The 17,389-nt window shown below is 41.7% G+C and overlaps 1 protein-coding gene across 3 annotated transcripts in view; it reads left to right on the forward strand.

Moving 5' to 3' along the window:
* The window catches only part of mcc (MCC regulator of WNT signaling pathway), a 333,254-nt gene that overhangs the window by 115,182 nt on the left and 200,683 nt on the right, over positions 1-17,389 (forward strand). For all 3 annotated transcript variants that reach the window (XM_047045109.1, XM_047045107.1, XM_047045108.1), the window contains exon 6: positions 13,011-13,153. In XM_047045109.1, the coding sequence (XP_046901065.1) occupies positions 13,011-13,153 (143 nt within the window). The remainder of the gene's footprint in view (positions 1-13,010; positions 13,154-17,389) is intronic.

The raw sequence follows: 17,389 nt of genomic DNA on the forward strand, positions 1-17,389 counted from the left end.
TGTGAAGAGGGCATCATATCATCTATAAAGTTCAGTGACTGGGCAACGCCCATCGTGCCAGTTGTCAAAAAGAATGGCGATGTAAGAATTTGTGGCAATTTTAAGGTGACAATCAACCCCATTCTGTGTGTAGAAAAATACCCAATCCCAAGAATTGAGGACTTATTTGCATCACTTGCAGGCGGGCAGCATTTCAGTAAGCTGGATTTGTCTCATGCATACTTGCAAATGCCTGTTGAAGAGAAATCTCGCAAATACCTTACCATAACAACATCCAAGGGACTGTTCTGCTACAACAGACTTGCTTTTGGGATCACGTCATCACCAGCAATTTTCCAGAGGGCCATGGACCAGGTCCTCCAGGGTCTTTTGAATGTTCACTGCTACCTGGATGACATTCTTATCACAGGCCAGGACCGTATGCATCATTTAAAGAATTTGGACGCAGTCCTGGGCCGTTTGGAAGACTTCGGTCTATGACTTAAAAAGGAAAAATGTGAATTTTTCAAGGATTCACTTGAATACTTTGGCCATGTCATCGATGCCCAAGGTCTGCACAAGACACCAGAGAAAGTCCAGGCAATTGTGGACGCTCCGGCACCTACTGACGTGAGTCAGCTTCGTTCATTTTTAGGGATGGTTAATTATTATAGCGGATTCATTCCAAACCTGTCGTCCATCCTTAACCCGCTGAATTCACTCCTGTGCAAAGGAAAGCAATGGCAATGGACGTCAGAATGTGAAACAGCCTTTAGAGAAGCCAAGCAGCAGCTGTTATCACAAAGTGTCTTGACTCATTACAATCCAGAGCTCCCCATAAGACTTGCCTGCGACGCTTCACCCTATGGGGTAGGCAGTGTAATTTCAAACATCCTGCCGAATGGACAAGAGAGGCCTATAGCCTTTGCATCAAGGACGCTAATCAAGGCGGAGCAGAATTATGCTCAGATAGAGTGTGAAGCTCTTTCCATCGTTTTCGGGGTTCGTAAATTCCACCACTACTTGTATGGCAGGAAGTTCACGCTCCTCACAGATCATCGACCGCTGACCACAATTCTGAGCCCAAGCAAAGCTATACCATCTATGGCTGCCGCGAGAATGCAGCGATGGGCTCTACTGTTGGCTGCTCACGATTACAACATACAGTACAGAGAGGCAGCACGCCACTGTAACGCTGACGGGTTGTCACGCCTGCCACTGCCTACACCTACAAAAGAAAGGACTACTGCTGTGGACAGTTTTCACATCAACCACATGGAAGCCTTACCTGTGAGCAGTAAGAAGATCTGCAGAGAAAGTAGGACAGATCCTATCATTGCCCGGGTACTGGAGATGGTATCCACAGGTCGTTTCCAAAGAGTCCAGGATGTGGACAGCGCCCTGATGCCATTCGTCAGTAGGAAGGATGAACTGACTCTCCAGCAAGGGTGCCTCATGTGGGGTATCCGCGTCGTCATCCCTCCAAAACTGAGACACAGAGTGTAATCTGAGCTACACACCGGACACCCTGGTGTGGTGAAGATGAAGGCTGTCGCTCATAGTTATATGTGGTGGCCAGGAATCGATGCACAAATTGAACAAGTGTCAAAGACCTGCCAATCCTGTCAACTTACCCAGAAAGCACCAGGTCCATCACCTCTCCATCCCTGGACATGGCCTGGAGCTCCATGGCAGAGAATCCATGTCGATTTTGCTGGCCCTTTCCAAGGCCATATGTTCATGGTGGTCGTGGACGCTCCAAATGGCCGGAAGTGCACCTCATGAGCTCCACTACAACTTTCAAGACCATACAGGTGTTGAGAGGGCTATTCTGTCGTTATGGACTTTCAGAAGTTTTGGTAAGCGACAATGGCCCCCAGTTCACATCGAGTGAGTTTGACACATTCATGAAGGGAAACGGAGTGAATGTGGACGCCTGGCGTAGTATCCGCAGAAACCGGTCCTGTGTCATACACAGTCGATGTCGGATCATCGGAACACTGGAGACGCCATGCTGACCAAATGCTGGCCCGTCAGGCTGAGTTGGAGGTCGTTCCCCAGTCCAGTAAAACTGCCTGCGTTCAAGGACACTGTTCCAGAACCTGCTACTCATCCTACGGTTCCAGAACCTGCTACTCCTGATTCCGTGAGTGTGGCATCACCACAGATAACACCAGAAGTAGGGCTGGGCGATAAATCGATAAAAATAATTATCGAATTAATGACTTCCCTCAATAACGATATCGTAACATTAATTCATTTTCAATAATATTGATAATGTCGATAAAGAATAATTAGGAACAGCAGTCAATTTAATTTCTGTGATGCAGCAGGAAGTTGTTGAGAGATGGTAGCCCACGCTCACTAAAATATACTGAGCACCTCGAGTGGAGTAGCTAATGTTAACCGTGGAAAATTAGTCTTATTGACGAAAACAGTGGCAGCGATAGCCATGGCGAGGGAGCAACTTCCAATGAATAAGTTATTGATAAAAAGGGTTTGTCTTCTTCAGTTATTTGGAAGTTGTTTGGCTTTTTGAAATCCGACAAAGAGCAGAGCAATGTTCGGTGCAAATTGGTGTAGTAAACAAACAGGTGGCTACCAAGTCTGGTAATACGACAAACTGCAAATGTGGACTCGTTCAAGCCTCAGTTTGATATTTCCAGGCATGACCAAACGGTCGAGGTTAGTAATTTGTTTATTTTATGGCATTTTTGGCTCTTTTCATTTTGTAAATGAAAACAAATGGTAGGCTAATTGTAGCTAGCTCTCAAGTCTTCTCACGGTGTGTTTCAGGTATTGCCTAGCAACCAATTAGATTTGATAGAAATTTGACCAATGATTTGTGACCCAAAATTTTATATTTAGATAGTTTCTTAAGCCCGGTCTTATCTCCACTGTTGTCAGTGGCTGATTCTCGTGAAGTCTCTCCGCAAAGTTTCGTGCTAGTTGGAGGCGTGTTCGGGCGAGTGTTGGCGGAGGAAGAGTTACACGTTCTTACAAATTGCAATAAATCCAAGGTTTGGCAACACTTCGGATTTTAAAAGAAAGATGGGCAATTTGACAAGACCCATGCAATTGGCAAGATAATACTGCTATAAAGTACACAGGCAGCGCACGGCTAATTAAGGTAGTCACCTGAAGAGGCTACATGGTATTTGTGAGGAGACGTCTGCCTCACCCTCGGATTCAGCTATGGCTACAGTTAGTGGCTAGCTACAGCGGTACCCAGCCACCAGCACACCACTTCGAGAGACTGATAAGAGATACCCATCTCGTGTTGCTAAACCACCAGTTAGGTACAGCCCTTAAGGCATACCGTATATGGAAATTGTGTTGTTGGGACATGCTGAATAGACATGTTTTTGTCACGATAATTTAAGGAGTCACGTCTCAAAAACAAGGGCAGAAATATAGCTGCAAGCAGCGATGCAGGTTCCTCCGCAAAATATTATAAACATGTACACTGTAGAAGATCGAGAGTTGGACAACAAGAGAGCAAAACTACTTCATGTTTGGCCAACAACAATAGGCTGAATGGGGATTTGAACTCATGAGCATAAGGTTACAAGTCAGTCTCTATCCTCTCTGCTACACACCAACTGTTGAGATTGTATGAATAGAAAGGGCAGAGTATTAGCTTTGGTCAGCTTTGCGACAAAGGTTAGGAATTTCAAAGTGAAATTGCATGAATTTGTGCAGGGTATTTCAGAATGATGTCGTCCTGTTTGACTAAACAGATAATAAAAATTATGACAGGCCAAAATATAATGGCTGGATTCCAACCTAATACTTTATACTTTACAGGTCACCATCCCAGCCCATTGAGCTATTATCAGTGTTAAGTAGTGTCATGTTCAGTAACTGTATAAAAAAGTAAGCTGTTTCTCCTGTGGTAAGCGTTGTTAGATTCAGCCAACATTGAAACTGCTCTAATTCAATCATATTTTGACATACCAAGGTGAAATTGTTTGTGGTACTTCAGAATGATGTCGTCCCATTGAACTAAACAGATAATCAAAATGATGACAGGCCAAAAGATAATGGCTGGATTCCAACCTACGACCTTATACTTTACAGGTCACCATCCAAGCCCATTGAGCTATTCTCAGTGTTTAATATTGTCATGTTCAGTTACTGTATTAAAAAGTAAGTTGTTTCTCCTGTGGTGAGCGTTGTTAGATTCAGCCAAAGTTGAAACTGCTTGTACATTTCCTATGAAAATGGGACAACGGGATGACTGGGTTGCTGCTGTAAAGAAAAACTTACTTATAGTTTTTTTAAAAGGTTGTTTGGAGTGCCATAACTTGTCATGGAAGGGAATTTCAAATCATGCCTAGCATCAGTGGGGATGTGTCCTGGCTTAGGTTACTGAAATGAATTTGTGCAACAGACAAGGAATCCACCTGAACAATCAATTTACTTCATTAGAGATAACCATGAGCGTTATCTCTACCATGCGTAGACTACAAGTAGCTAGCTACTGTGGTGAACTTGACTTGTTTTGCAGTGGTTTACACAGTCTCACTAAACAGATGATTGGAGTGTTGTGATGGGCTCAAATAAACACGCATTGCTATGTTTTACAACCGGAGGATTTATCTGAAGACTAGAAACCGTTTTGTCAGAATAAAAAATAAAAAACTATGCCTCTGATTGGTTTTGAACCTACAACCCTTTGCTTACCAGCACAACATCTCAGCCAATTGAGCCATTCCCAGGCATGGAATACACAAAATTCAATAAAGATAATCAAAAAAACTATTTCTCCAATGGCGAGCATTGTTAGATTTGGTCCAAGTTCAAACAGCTGTAATTCAGTCATATTTTGACATATCAAGTTGAAACTTTGCATGGTACTTCAAAGGCATGTCACCTTAAATCCTATAAGGTTTGAACCATCCTTCAAAAATACATTTGATTTAGTGACACAAACATATTGAGGCAATGTGTACATTTACATAAATACATCAATTTCAGCCATTTTGTACTTGATTCAATTGCCTTAATTAACATTTTTAAACACGCCAATGATACATATCTGTACAAAATGTCAAGTCAATTAGACCTTTGATTCAAGAGAAGAGGAATTTTGAATGTTTTCCCAAATTATCACTGTACAGGAAAATCCATCATGGCGGACCTTATGGGTCCTTGAGGCTTTTTTGTTCTTCATGAAAAATGAGGCATGCACACCAAGTTTCAGAAGAATTGGAGCAATGGGGTGGAAATGCCATCACTTTGAAAATCGGACTTTTGGGCGTGGCCTGTGGCGCCCCCTATGGTCCGATGTGGCCCATATTTGGTGTGGGGGTACCCACTTGGATGTAGTATCAATGTGCTAAATTAGAAAATGTATGACAAGGGACTTTTTGAGATATTGGGGCGCATGGAGAAGAAAAATAATAATAAGAATACCAACAATAACAATAGGTTCCCTCCTACCGGAGGAACCTAATAAACCCTTGACGGACTCTGGGGTTTGGGACAGTCTACTCCCTACCTCAAGGTTAGGATATGAGTTTGATATATAAAAAATAAAAATATAAAAAAGAATCTCATGTTCAGGGTGGGAACTACATTAAGTGGGGAGATGTGATGTCTTGACTATGTTGTACCCGCACAATTAGTTGGCGCTGTGCCGCCCATGATACAATGACTTGTGTGTTGCTCTCGCTCTTAACTAATACTTCAGTAAACGATTACAGTTCAAGCCATAAAGACGTGTCCGTTTTGGTACTTCACATTAACCAGGTACTCTAAAGTGGAAACTACGTATACATAACAATGCCTATCCCTGTTATCTCGATCAATGTCAGCAGCCAACTAAGCATGGTTAGCGTCTGTATTAAATTGATGAATTACTGTGTAGGAAAAACAGCACCCTGAAGATACAGATGTACACCGGTTGGTGCTGAATCAGCATCAGGGGTTAAGGTCAGAAGATGAATTGTCCATTTTGGTAAATATTGCATTAAATTGCAGTTTTATAAGGGATGTTTAGACAATGTTACCCATGAATGTTATCATTCACACTTATACTTGTAGATAGTAAAAAGGTGCTATAAATTGGGATGCCCAAATGTATGCATCATATATGATTTCATTGCTCAGAAGTCCAGTACAGATGATGTAACTGCTAGGCCTAGTACAGCTCTATAAAACCTGAACCAATTACCTACCCGAAGTATTAAAAAAAATAATTCTGACCAAACAAGTGTCTCTACCAAAGCTTAGACCAAACCTACGCCCTTGTTACAGGCAATTTTACATTTAAACACGAATGGCTTGATGAAATTGTTCAAACGGACACAAGCGATGGTGCAAGTAGGCTGGTGAAGCTTTCTGATATATTTAGCTACGAATAAGCTAGAGTTCTCTGCAAACTTTGCTCAGAGTACTGAGGTTTGTGCTCAGACAGATTTCTATTTGCTCAGTGCGGACAAAAAATTTGAGGGAACATTGGTCAGGGGTAACAAAGGTGAGAACGATACGGCGAACCCTCGACCCTCTAGGGGGGTCTGGGGGCATGGTCCCCGGAAGAAAATATCTCAACATTTAAAGTTAAACGCATCAATCTAGTGCACTTTGAGAGGCTAGATCAATGTAGAATCAGTGCTCTTGTAAACAATGTAATGTTATTTTAACCAGCCCCTGATTGGCTGTGAGGTTTAGGCATTAGGAGTGACTATTGGTTCTAGAGCCATTTGTAAAGTTGCGAAGCACGGGTAAAATGCTGTGTTGGCCAATCAGTGAGGAGTTTGCATGCCTGCAACATATTATTGATTGTAATAGTCCATATTTAATTTCAATTTCGCAATACAAAGAAGTAAACTAAACGATTTAGTATGAGTGTCAATTTCAAAATGAAATATAGCTGCAAGTACCGATGCGGGTTCCTCCGCAAAATGGCAAAATATTATAAAAATGTACATTGTAGAAGATGGAGAGATGGACAACAAGAGAGCAAAACTACTTAATGTTTGGCCAACAATGGGCTGTATGAGAATTTGAACTCATGAGCATTAGGTTACAAGTCAGTGTCTCTATCCTCTGCTACACACCAACTGTTGAAATTGTAAGAATAGAAAGAGTAGAAAGAGAGTATTAGCTTTGGGACAAAGGTTAAGAAACGGTTGACATTTCATTGTAAAATTGCATGATATTGCCCATGGTAGAATGAAGAATGATGTCCCCTTGAAGCCAATAAGGTTTGAAAAAACTGTCAACAGTATATTTGATTTATTGACAAAAAGATATTGAGGCAATGTGTACATTTACATAAATGCACCCCTTTCAGACATTTTGTTTTGCATTTCCCATTGCATTTCACCCTATATAAAGACATGTCTGCCCCCACACTATCCCCATCCATGCAGAATTAACCGCAGCATTGCGTTCAAAATTTCTCAAAGATAGCTTGATAACCACAGATATTGACTCTCCTTAAGTAGATCTTTTTCTAGGACCTCAGTCAATCCGCAACCCAGAATTACCTTGTTGGCAACTGAGCTAGGGCACAGCCCACAATTGAATCCTCCCGGGTACAGTATTCTAAGGTATAGAGGCCGACTCTCTTTTCCCATTAAACTACACAACATGCACACTTAGGGTGACCAACAAGATTATATTAACTAACAAACAATAACATTAACAACATCTAACTGAACGAACATAATAAATGAAATCCCTTGCATGGCTGTTGTAACCGAACTATTTGACATCCCGCACTGCATGCTGGTTACCCAAGAGCGCTGACGCTGATTATCTAGCTGTGCTTCGACTGTGTGATATGTAGAGATGCTAGTGACGCGCTAAGGTCTTGAAGTGTTCTGCATTGACAAGTTCTGCATTTTTACTAATGTTTTGTTAATGCAAGCTAGCTAAAAACAATGTTAGTTAGCTTGGCTAAACTGGTTTTCATAGCAACAGAAATCAACAAATCAGATCAGTTGAACTTTATTCAGAAAGGGGGGGATGGCGGGAACATTAAAAGTGTATGGTACAGTAAAAGTGAAATGGAACGCGTCTTTCTGCCTTGAAGCTGCGTGCGCAGATGGGGTCATCATCAAGACCCCATGTATATTTAAAGATAACATCCAAGCTAACATTTCGCAAGCTATAATAGCAAGCAATTTTTACTAATGTTTTGTTGGCTATTGAATGGTAATAGCCTGACGTTGTCATACTCATAATTATAGTCAGAATATGAGTCTGAAAACTCTCCGTTGGGCTGTGACTACGGGGCGTGTTTCAACCGAACTCGTAAAACAAATGCCTCTTCGCTCAATTGAATAGACCTACAGAGCCTATCAGAGCAACGTAATATGTTGTTTGTTGAAAACAAATTCAACCCAAGCGCTCTTTCGTGACGTTGTTGATTACGTTACTGTTGATCATCTGTCCATCATCGTATAAAGCCCGCCCTGGCAATTTAATTGGTCCGTCCCGATTCTGGTTTTCTGTAGTTGTCCCCAATACGAGACCCTCCAGACCCAACTTCCCGACCAAATTTTTTTGTGGGCGGGGAGAAGTTGGGCTGACAGCCAGGCTAGAATGGTAATGGAAGCTAGCTAAAAACAATGTTAGTTAGCTTGGCTAAACTGGTTTTCATAGCAACAGACATCAACAAAAGATTACATCAAATATAACAATTTAGCCAAATCTGACTGCAGCTTTGTATACCATATTGTGTAATGGTTGTTTGAGTTAAACAACTTGCTAAATGAATTCAATGTCTGTTAAATGTCAAATCCAACTATAAATGTATAAAAGCGAGTTCCAATCAAATCTGAATTATTTTTAAACCTAGAGGTTTAAAGTACTACCTTTGCCTAAACTGACATGCACCAACTCATAGAACTGAGTTTCAACATCATTTACACATTTAGTCTCTATTCTTTACTCTAGTCTTAATGAATGACTATGTTTAACTTAATGTCTGCACCTCTGTCACCAACTGTCTCTGGAGTGGGGGTGGGGGCTTCACAGGGTGTCTACAGGTATAAACAAGTTGAATTGAAGACTTTTTAAAACCTTTTAATACCTCTTCCAAATGAAACTAGAGAGGGTACAATTTCTGGGGATTTCTGATTAAAATTTTAGGAATTGTGCTGGCTTGCATCAGTTGCAGAGGGGTCCGTTTTGTAATGAAATTTTTACAACTGATATTTCAGTATATTTTATATAAAAATGCATACGTTATTTATAAAGATTACATAGATTTAGAAGCATTTTTTTTTGCTGCTGATTTACAACTCAAGTGTGAAGTGAAGTGTAGAATGAAATAGTTGTCTTCTCCTTTGGACTATGGACCCAGTCATCCTCACTAACTTTTACAGATGCACTATCGAGAGCATTCTGACTGGTTGTATCTAGGGGTGGAACGGTACATGTATCCGTACCGAACCGTACGGTACGGGCGTCACGGTTTGGTGCATGAAATTACACGGAGAATACACGGTATAAAAATAAATAAAACTTGCGTGCAATTTAATTAATGTAATGTGGAACTACTGTTAGATACTCGTGTTCTTTAGGAACACCTAATCTGTAGATCCGCCTCGCCGTCACCTGTGTAGCCAAACTGTGCCTGAGTGAGTCAGAGATAGCTAGCGACACACAAGAGCTAGAGGACTTGCCGACTTCGGTTTTCCTGTCACTTAACGCTACTCTAGTACCGGTGAGAGAGTAGTGGAGAGGACAAGGACTCAGTGAGGAAGTATTCTATGTACTTAATAAATAAGAGATGCTGTGTTTTCGGTTTTATAACTCTTATTTCGTTTACAAGTTATGGAGTCTGGAGATTATGTGGGGTAGCCCTACTTACTGTTTATTACTTTACAGACTTCATGCTGTTGCAGCTAGCTCAGGGGAGAGAGTGTAGGTGATACAGCCTGAGACATACACAAATAATAATAATTGGCTTTAAGTTCTCGGTGCTCCAGACAGTTTTTTGAGACAGGGCGAGAACATTTTACTCGTAGCCGACTCGCGCATGTGCAACCTAGCTACAAATGTGGCATGTATTGGGTGTGCACAACAACAATACATGTTAGCAACAACTCATAGATACGACGATCTGGATAAGAGCGTCTGCTAAATAAATGACTAATGCACGCTCTAGTAAGAAAGCGATATCACCGTAGCTAAAAGTCTCGTAAAGTTAGGCTATTTTTTGCTATACCTAGACTACGAACATGTCTTAATACTTATTTAGCACTAGCGTTGCTGCTACTGTATCCCTGCCTGTGTTTGCACTGTTGCTCAGAAAGTATCCTATCGTGGATGGTAGGAGGACTGATCAACAAGCGCATCATACATTTAAGACATTTAGCTAAGACTTGCATGTACAGTAGTTAGTCTGGAGCCCTGCTCCTGCATTTTTGTTTAGCTTTTCCCTCCATTGTACCGAACTCGTACCGAACAGTGATGTCTGAACCGCGGTATGAACCGAACCGTGACTTCAGTGTACCGTTCCACCCCTAGTTGTATCACAGTGTGGTATGGGAGCTGCACAGACAGGGACCGCAAGGCCCTACAAAGTGTTGTCCGTTCTGCTGAGTTCATCATCGGCAGGAAGCTCCCAGCCCTACAGGACACCTACCACACACGTTGCCTAAGGAAAGCCAGCAGGATTCTAAGAGATTGTTACCACCCATCCTTCAGTCTCTCTTTACCTCGTTGCCTTCTGGCAGGCGTTACCGCAGCATCCTGTCGCGTACACGCAGACTGGACAACAGTTTCTACCCAAGGGCCACCAGGCTTCTGAATGGACACTGATATGGACATTTATTTACTGCACACTAGTCACTTATACTCTGTCACTTTCAGCTACTGGTTGCACTATAAGTAACATTGCACTACTGTACCTCACTGTACTTCGCCACCAGGCTCCTGTATGGTCATTGACTTAGACACTGATCTGCAAATTTGCACTATTGTACTGTACTCCACTTAGGTTAGAATAGGTTATAGGGTTGGAACAGGTTTTATGTGCATTTAGGGTTAGTATAGTGTACCATTTATTGTTATCTGTGATTTAGGAAGTTTTAGTATTAGGGTTAGTATAGTCGATTGTTTATTGCTATCTGTATATTTAGGAAGTTTCACTTATTTAAGCTCAGCATAGATGTAAATTATGTTCTGTGTACTTATATGTTATGTTACGCCAGGTGCTTGCGTTGTCTTGTCTTAAGAATTTCAGTGCCCAGTCTAACCTTGTGTTGTTCTGTGTACCTGACAAATAAAAGACTTGAACTTGAATTTCCCCTGCAAGAGGGAATGGTGATGAGCAGCCTTATAGTTGAATCAAAATGAATACATTTGGCAGACCTGTGTAAAAATTTACCTAATCTCTATGATTTAGCCTAGGCCTACTCATATTGTATTTATTCATTAATAAACAAAAAAAATAAAGAAGATTTTTCCAACAACGACGTTACCGTCAGTAGCTATCTCAGATGGAATCGCGATTCAAATAGTACCATCTGCTAACTGAAAATATGCCCCCCAAAATGTAAATTAGTTGGACATTAATTTAGGGGGACATGGGTAATTCAAAATAAGTTTGCTAGAGGCAAGCTAACTGCTGTTGCTAGCCACACTTCACTGATTGTTTGAAAGTGCCGGAAATGAGAATGTTTCTTTTGACATAATAAAGTTTAGCTGTGGCATGGAAGACAGTACTAAACACTGCCAAGCCGAGTCTGACTCTGAGGCTAACGTCAAAACAAGACGTGGTCTCACTCAAATTCCAAGTTTTACACAAATCACGAAAGTATGCTGACCCGCTGGCTGTCTTCGCAATCGCCATATCTTTGAAACACTGCCCTCCCTTTTGATGTAGAATTTACCCTGATTCGAAATTAAGAAAATACTCATCAGATGCAGATCGACAACAGCTGCCGCAATCATCAATGGAGGCTGAATGGGGCTCTCACGTAGCAAACAAATCAAAGTTTTTACAGCTACCTACACTAAAATCTCACCACCTGGCTGTCTTCACAATAGTCATATCGTCATAACATTTCCCTCATTATGTTTTTTCCTGTAAAATTGACCAAACTATAAAATTACGAAAATGCTACTATGACGCTTTCTAGCATGGCTGCCGCCTAAGACTAGGCGGTCTCACGGGTGAACCGCACTTGCTCAAACAAAGACTTTCACGACCTAAATAAAAAATCAGAGATTGCAGTTCCACTCGAAATCGCTTTCTCAACAAAGTCCAATGTTTGGGAATTTTTGGGGGTGGTATTTTTTGCACTTATAATCCAAGGTCCAACTTGCGCACAAGAACGTCTCTTATCACGTTGTATTACTGGTATCACGTTGTATCATTGGTGATACAGATTTTATTTTGTGCGTGGTCTGGAAAATCTAGTGCACAGGTCCTTCAACTGGTCTGCGTGGTCGCGCAGCTCAGAGGGAACATTGCCCCTGACCTGTTTGCATGTCTGATGTCGAAATGAATTACAAGGAATCCATTTATGCAAAAGAAATCTCTGTCTGTTGGGTGCATTTCTCAAGTTATAGCCTAGGCCTACCGTGCCCATACTAAGCAAAAGCGCAACTCGCGCCTCGGCTATTTAATTGTATAGGCTTGTTAGGCTATGCCAACTTTTTTTATGAGATAGAGAGACCCCTTTAAAGACAAAAAGATCATTTGAGCACTGTTTGTATCCATCATTATATATTCATACATATATTTAGCTTATTGAGTAAATGTACAATGGGGAAGTAAGCAACACATTTTTATTGAAGCAACATGCGAATGAAAATTCCCAAGGAAACTTTACTGAAGATTCTCTCAAACTTTCTGTGAATTTTCAACTCCATTTGCAACCACATTTCTACCTATGGATACACATTTATCTTCCCCTTCTTTGTGCTGGGTGTCAGGTGTGCAGTTTATACTCAATGTGCCTTTTTGAATTGCGGAAATGGCACAACGTAATCTCTTTTAAAGGTGTGTGTATGCATTGTTAATGTTTGACCCCTTACCTGTCTCTGTGCCCTTTGATCACCAGGGAGGAGGATGAGTTTTCAGAGCTGCATTCAGAACTCAGCCATAGCCAGCAGGATGCAAACGAGGACGGACACAGTGTGGATCAGGACGGGGCATCTGTGTCATTGCCTGGAAACCACTCCACTCTCCTCACTGCTGACATGGGTTAGTGCAGAATTATCTCTGATATATCTGACAGGTGTTGGTATTTTGCTCCACATGTAGGTGTAGATCATTTTCCAGTTCTTTACAGATCATGAAATTAATATTTAAAGGAGATTTTCTCATTGCAAATCAATTCCACACCTTCAGTACAGTGTTGTGGGTAGGATATTACCACTTGTAGGCTAGCCTATACTACTCTTCAGGGTTCATACACATTTTGACCAACAGATTTCCATGACTTTTCCATGCCTTTTCAATGAATTTAAACCAAATTTCCATGACCAAACTTTTTGTGAAATCTTGGTGTATAAGTTAAAAAGTTGTATCACCTGGCTGTTCGTAATACTGTAGAATGCTCCATTCACTTAAATGGGGCTTCCCAACGTTCTGCGGTGAACCATTTTTTTACATTTGAACTTTGCTATGCATATTTGACCGCTGTCAAGGGAAGCGGCCTTTTTGCCTCGGATTCATATCTTTTGTAGCACTCCGCAAGCAGTCCGGTAACTTTTCAACCCCAGCGTACTCCGTTGCTTAGCGACGTCAGCTGATTTGAAGCCTAAAGAATGTTCAACGTCTATGAAGTTCAACGTCGAACTATTTTTCTGCTGATCAACACTACGAACGGTAACAAATAAATTGTAAAAAGACACACTGTCTTAAGTTATTTTTTTGGCAAGTAGCCGTGTAATAAGCGGCATAATGTATAGAACGCCGATCATAGTCGGGAAAATAAGCCCCTTCAGCCCACATTACCTCCGCAGTTAGGAGTTTAGTTAAAACAGTTAGTTTTGTCACCGCATCGGTTATCGACCCCTGCTGCTAGGCGTAGCAGTGGACCTCGCTGTGGTGAGAAAGCCGGTGATGGGTGCTGGTGTAGCTTTGCTAGCAGCACCCATCACCGGGCTGCTGTAGCTTTGCTAGCAGCAGTGCTCTGATGTTTGCTACCTTTGGAATGGCTAGTTAATGCCGCCTCTCCCATGTTTGAAATGTCGAATGATTTTCCTCCACACAACCGACATTTTGCTCGTCCCGGGTCTTTGTCTGTTCAATGTATCTTTCCATTTGTAGCCAAGCATCGTTAAAGCTACACTTTCCTGGCATTTTGAATTATCCCTCGCGCTTCTCTGAGTTACTGTTGCTATGGCCATCTAACTTTTCAGTTAGTATGAGAGCGTATGCCTGCTTATATTTTGAACATATTTCGTATGTGAATTATTTAAAACTCAGCGTAAATGAACAACATTAAAATATGATAACAACTTTCCATGACTTTTCCAAAACTTTTTTTTTTTTCTTTTTTTTCAAGCACTTTTCCAGGCCTGGAAATAACCATTTTAAAATTCCATGACTTTTCCAGGTTTTCCATGACCGTACGAACCCTGACTCTTACTGTGCTTCATTGTTAGCATTTAAGCTTATTTAGATCAAATTGTCTGAGTTAAGTGACAATCTAAGTATTAATTTGTCATATTTAGTGTCAAAAGGGGCTGTGATATTGTGGTCAATATGGCTATAGCCTTAAGAAAACCCGAATACGTGATTAGTAGCCTACATTTGGGTATTTTCTAAGGTATGTCCAGTAAGGATGGGGGGAAATATCGATTCAGTTACGAATCGCAATTCTTGTGTGTGATGATTTTTAATCGCCACGCTGCCTCCCAAATCGATATTTTGTCTGTAGCCTACTTTTCATAATCCAACCGATGGCGCAGTGCAATCTATTCGTTCACAATTTCCTTCCTGCTAGAAGTGCACCTTCACACGTAGTAGCTAGGAAGTAGGGGTGGGCGATATGGCCAAAATCTCCTATCACGGTATGAGTAATTTTATATCACGGTTACGGTATATATCACGGTATAGTAATTGATATAGTAAATATAGTAAATTTTATTAGGAAATTGTACTATATAACCATACCGTACTAAATCATCAATAAATAATCATTGATTATTTATTACAAACAAAAACAACTGCCTCACATGAGACAACACAAGAGTTAAAAACAAGGCTCAAAGTTACTAGTACGAGCGTTCCGATTGGCTGATGCGCAGTCATGCCATCCGCGTGGTGACCTCGTACTCACACTGAATACGGATCTGTAATGCCCTCAGACAAACGGGGCTGGGTTAAAAATAATTCCTTCGTTAATAATTTGTTCCACAGAACTTTATTATATTAAATATTCATCAAAAATTATTCACACCTTCACAAAATCAACCACAAACAAATAATTTGCATATGCAAGTAGCAACTAGGGGTGGAACGGTACACTGAAGTCACTGTTCGGTTCGTACCGCGGTTCAGACATTATGGTTCGGTACGAGTACGGTACAATGGGGGGAAAAGCAAAACAAAAATGCAGAAGCAGGGCTCCAGACTAACTACTGTACATGCAAGTCTTAGCTAAATGTATGATGCACTTGTCGATCAGTCCTCCTACACCACGACACGATAGGCTACTAGCTGAGCTACAGCGCAAACACAGGCAGGGATACAGTAGTAGCAACGCCGGCCCTGGTCCCTTACATATACAAAACAGGGACGTTGATGGAGCGCGATTTGTCAGCTGCACCCTCCGTTTAACTAACGACTGATGGTTGGACTTCTCGTGCTACCGAAAGCTACCTCACGGTGACTGCTCATTTTATTGACTGAGTGGGAAATGAAAGCGTCAGTTCTAAAGACACGGCCCCTGTATGAGCAGCACACAAGCACTTACCTAGCTGAGAAGCCACAGAAGGTCGTGGCAGAGTAGAAACTACTACTACTACTACGAGAGGCCTGGAAATTTGGAATTTATTGGGTGTGTACAACGTCAGCACACGTTAGCAACAACTCATAGATACTACGCTCTGGATAAAAGCGTCTGCTAAATAAATGACTAAATGCACGTTCTAGTAAGACAGCAATATCAGCGAGCCCTCAGCATTAGTACCGCAGCTAAAAGTCTAGGAAAGTTTAGGCTATTTTTCGCTATACTTACACTACGAACATTCATATTTAGCACTAGCGTTGCATAGGCTACGTCTTTAGTGCTGCTGCTGCTGCTAGCTATCTCTGACCTCACTCAGGCACAGCTCGGCTACACAGGTGGCGGCGCCAAACCGTTTCAGAGCTAAGGCGAGGCTACAGATTGTCCCTAAAGAACACAAATATCTTACAGTAGTTCCGCATTACATTCATTAATTTGCACGCAAGGTTTATACATTTTTATACCGTGTATTCTCCGTGTAATTTCACGACCCGAACCGTTCCACCCCTAGCAGCAACGCTAGTGCTAAATAACTATTTAACTGGTCGGCTCCATGACGCCGGGTAAGTAGCTAGCTCCTGAGACTTCTCACCAAAAGAACGAAGGGGAACCTTCGATTAAGACATGTTCGTAGGTACCTAGCGAAAAGTAGCCTGAACTTTCCTAGATCTTAAGCTAATGCTGAATGCTCGCTGATTTAGCTGTCTGTCTTACTAGAACGGCGAATGTATGCATCGTTGCTAACGTGTGCTGACTTTTGTGAGTATGTATGTGAGAAAGACGCGTAAGTGACAGAGAGACGGAGGGAGAGCAGGGAAAGGAAATGCAGCTGAAAGAATTCGCTGCATGTTTAACCTAAATAGTGTTAAAAAAATATGTTAACGAAACGCAATATGTGGCGGCCGGTGTTGATTCTGTGGCGCATCACCACAAATTAGTCTGTGTGGGAAACACTGAAAAGTATACCGCGGTTGAAACGTTATTGCCAAATCTCTTTCTTTCGTCCTTATAGTGTGGTCGAAAATCCAGGTTTTTGTAACATGATATACACTTTAGAGCCGAGGTACACAATACCATCAAGACGTTTCTTTTCTGACACAGCCCTGCCTAAGATCTATAGCGAGGTCGAGACAGAAGTTCAGGAATCCTTGAGTAAAGTTGTTCTGAAGTGCGATGCGTAGATGTCGAGGGCCACCGAATCATATGTCACAGTAACAGCCCATCACATAACTCAGGGCTTAAAGTATTCCGGCACCGTGCCGGATGTTCGGCGTGCGGCCATGGGAAAAATACATTTGGGATTTCGCATTCGGTTTAACATTTTCAAGTCAATTGATGCTTGAACCATGTCCAAGCATAAGGGTGTCCATATGTGCACCTGGCACCAGGACACCCGAGGTCTCAGTTCGATGATCGACTTTGTAATCGTGTCATCGGACTTTGGGCCGCATGTCTTGGACACTCGGGTGAGGAGAGGGGCG

This window comes from Hypomesus transpacificus, chromosome 22 (genome assembly GCF_021917145.1).
Source record: "Hypomesus transpacificus isolate Combined female chromosome 22, fHypTra1, whole genome shotgun sequence".
NCBI lineage: Eukaryota > Metazoa > Chordata > Actinopteri > Osmeriformes > Osmeridae > Hypomesus > Hypomesus transpacificus.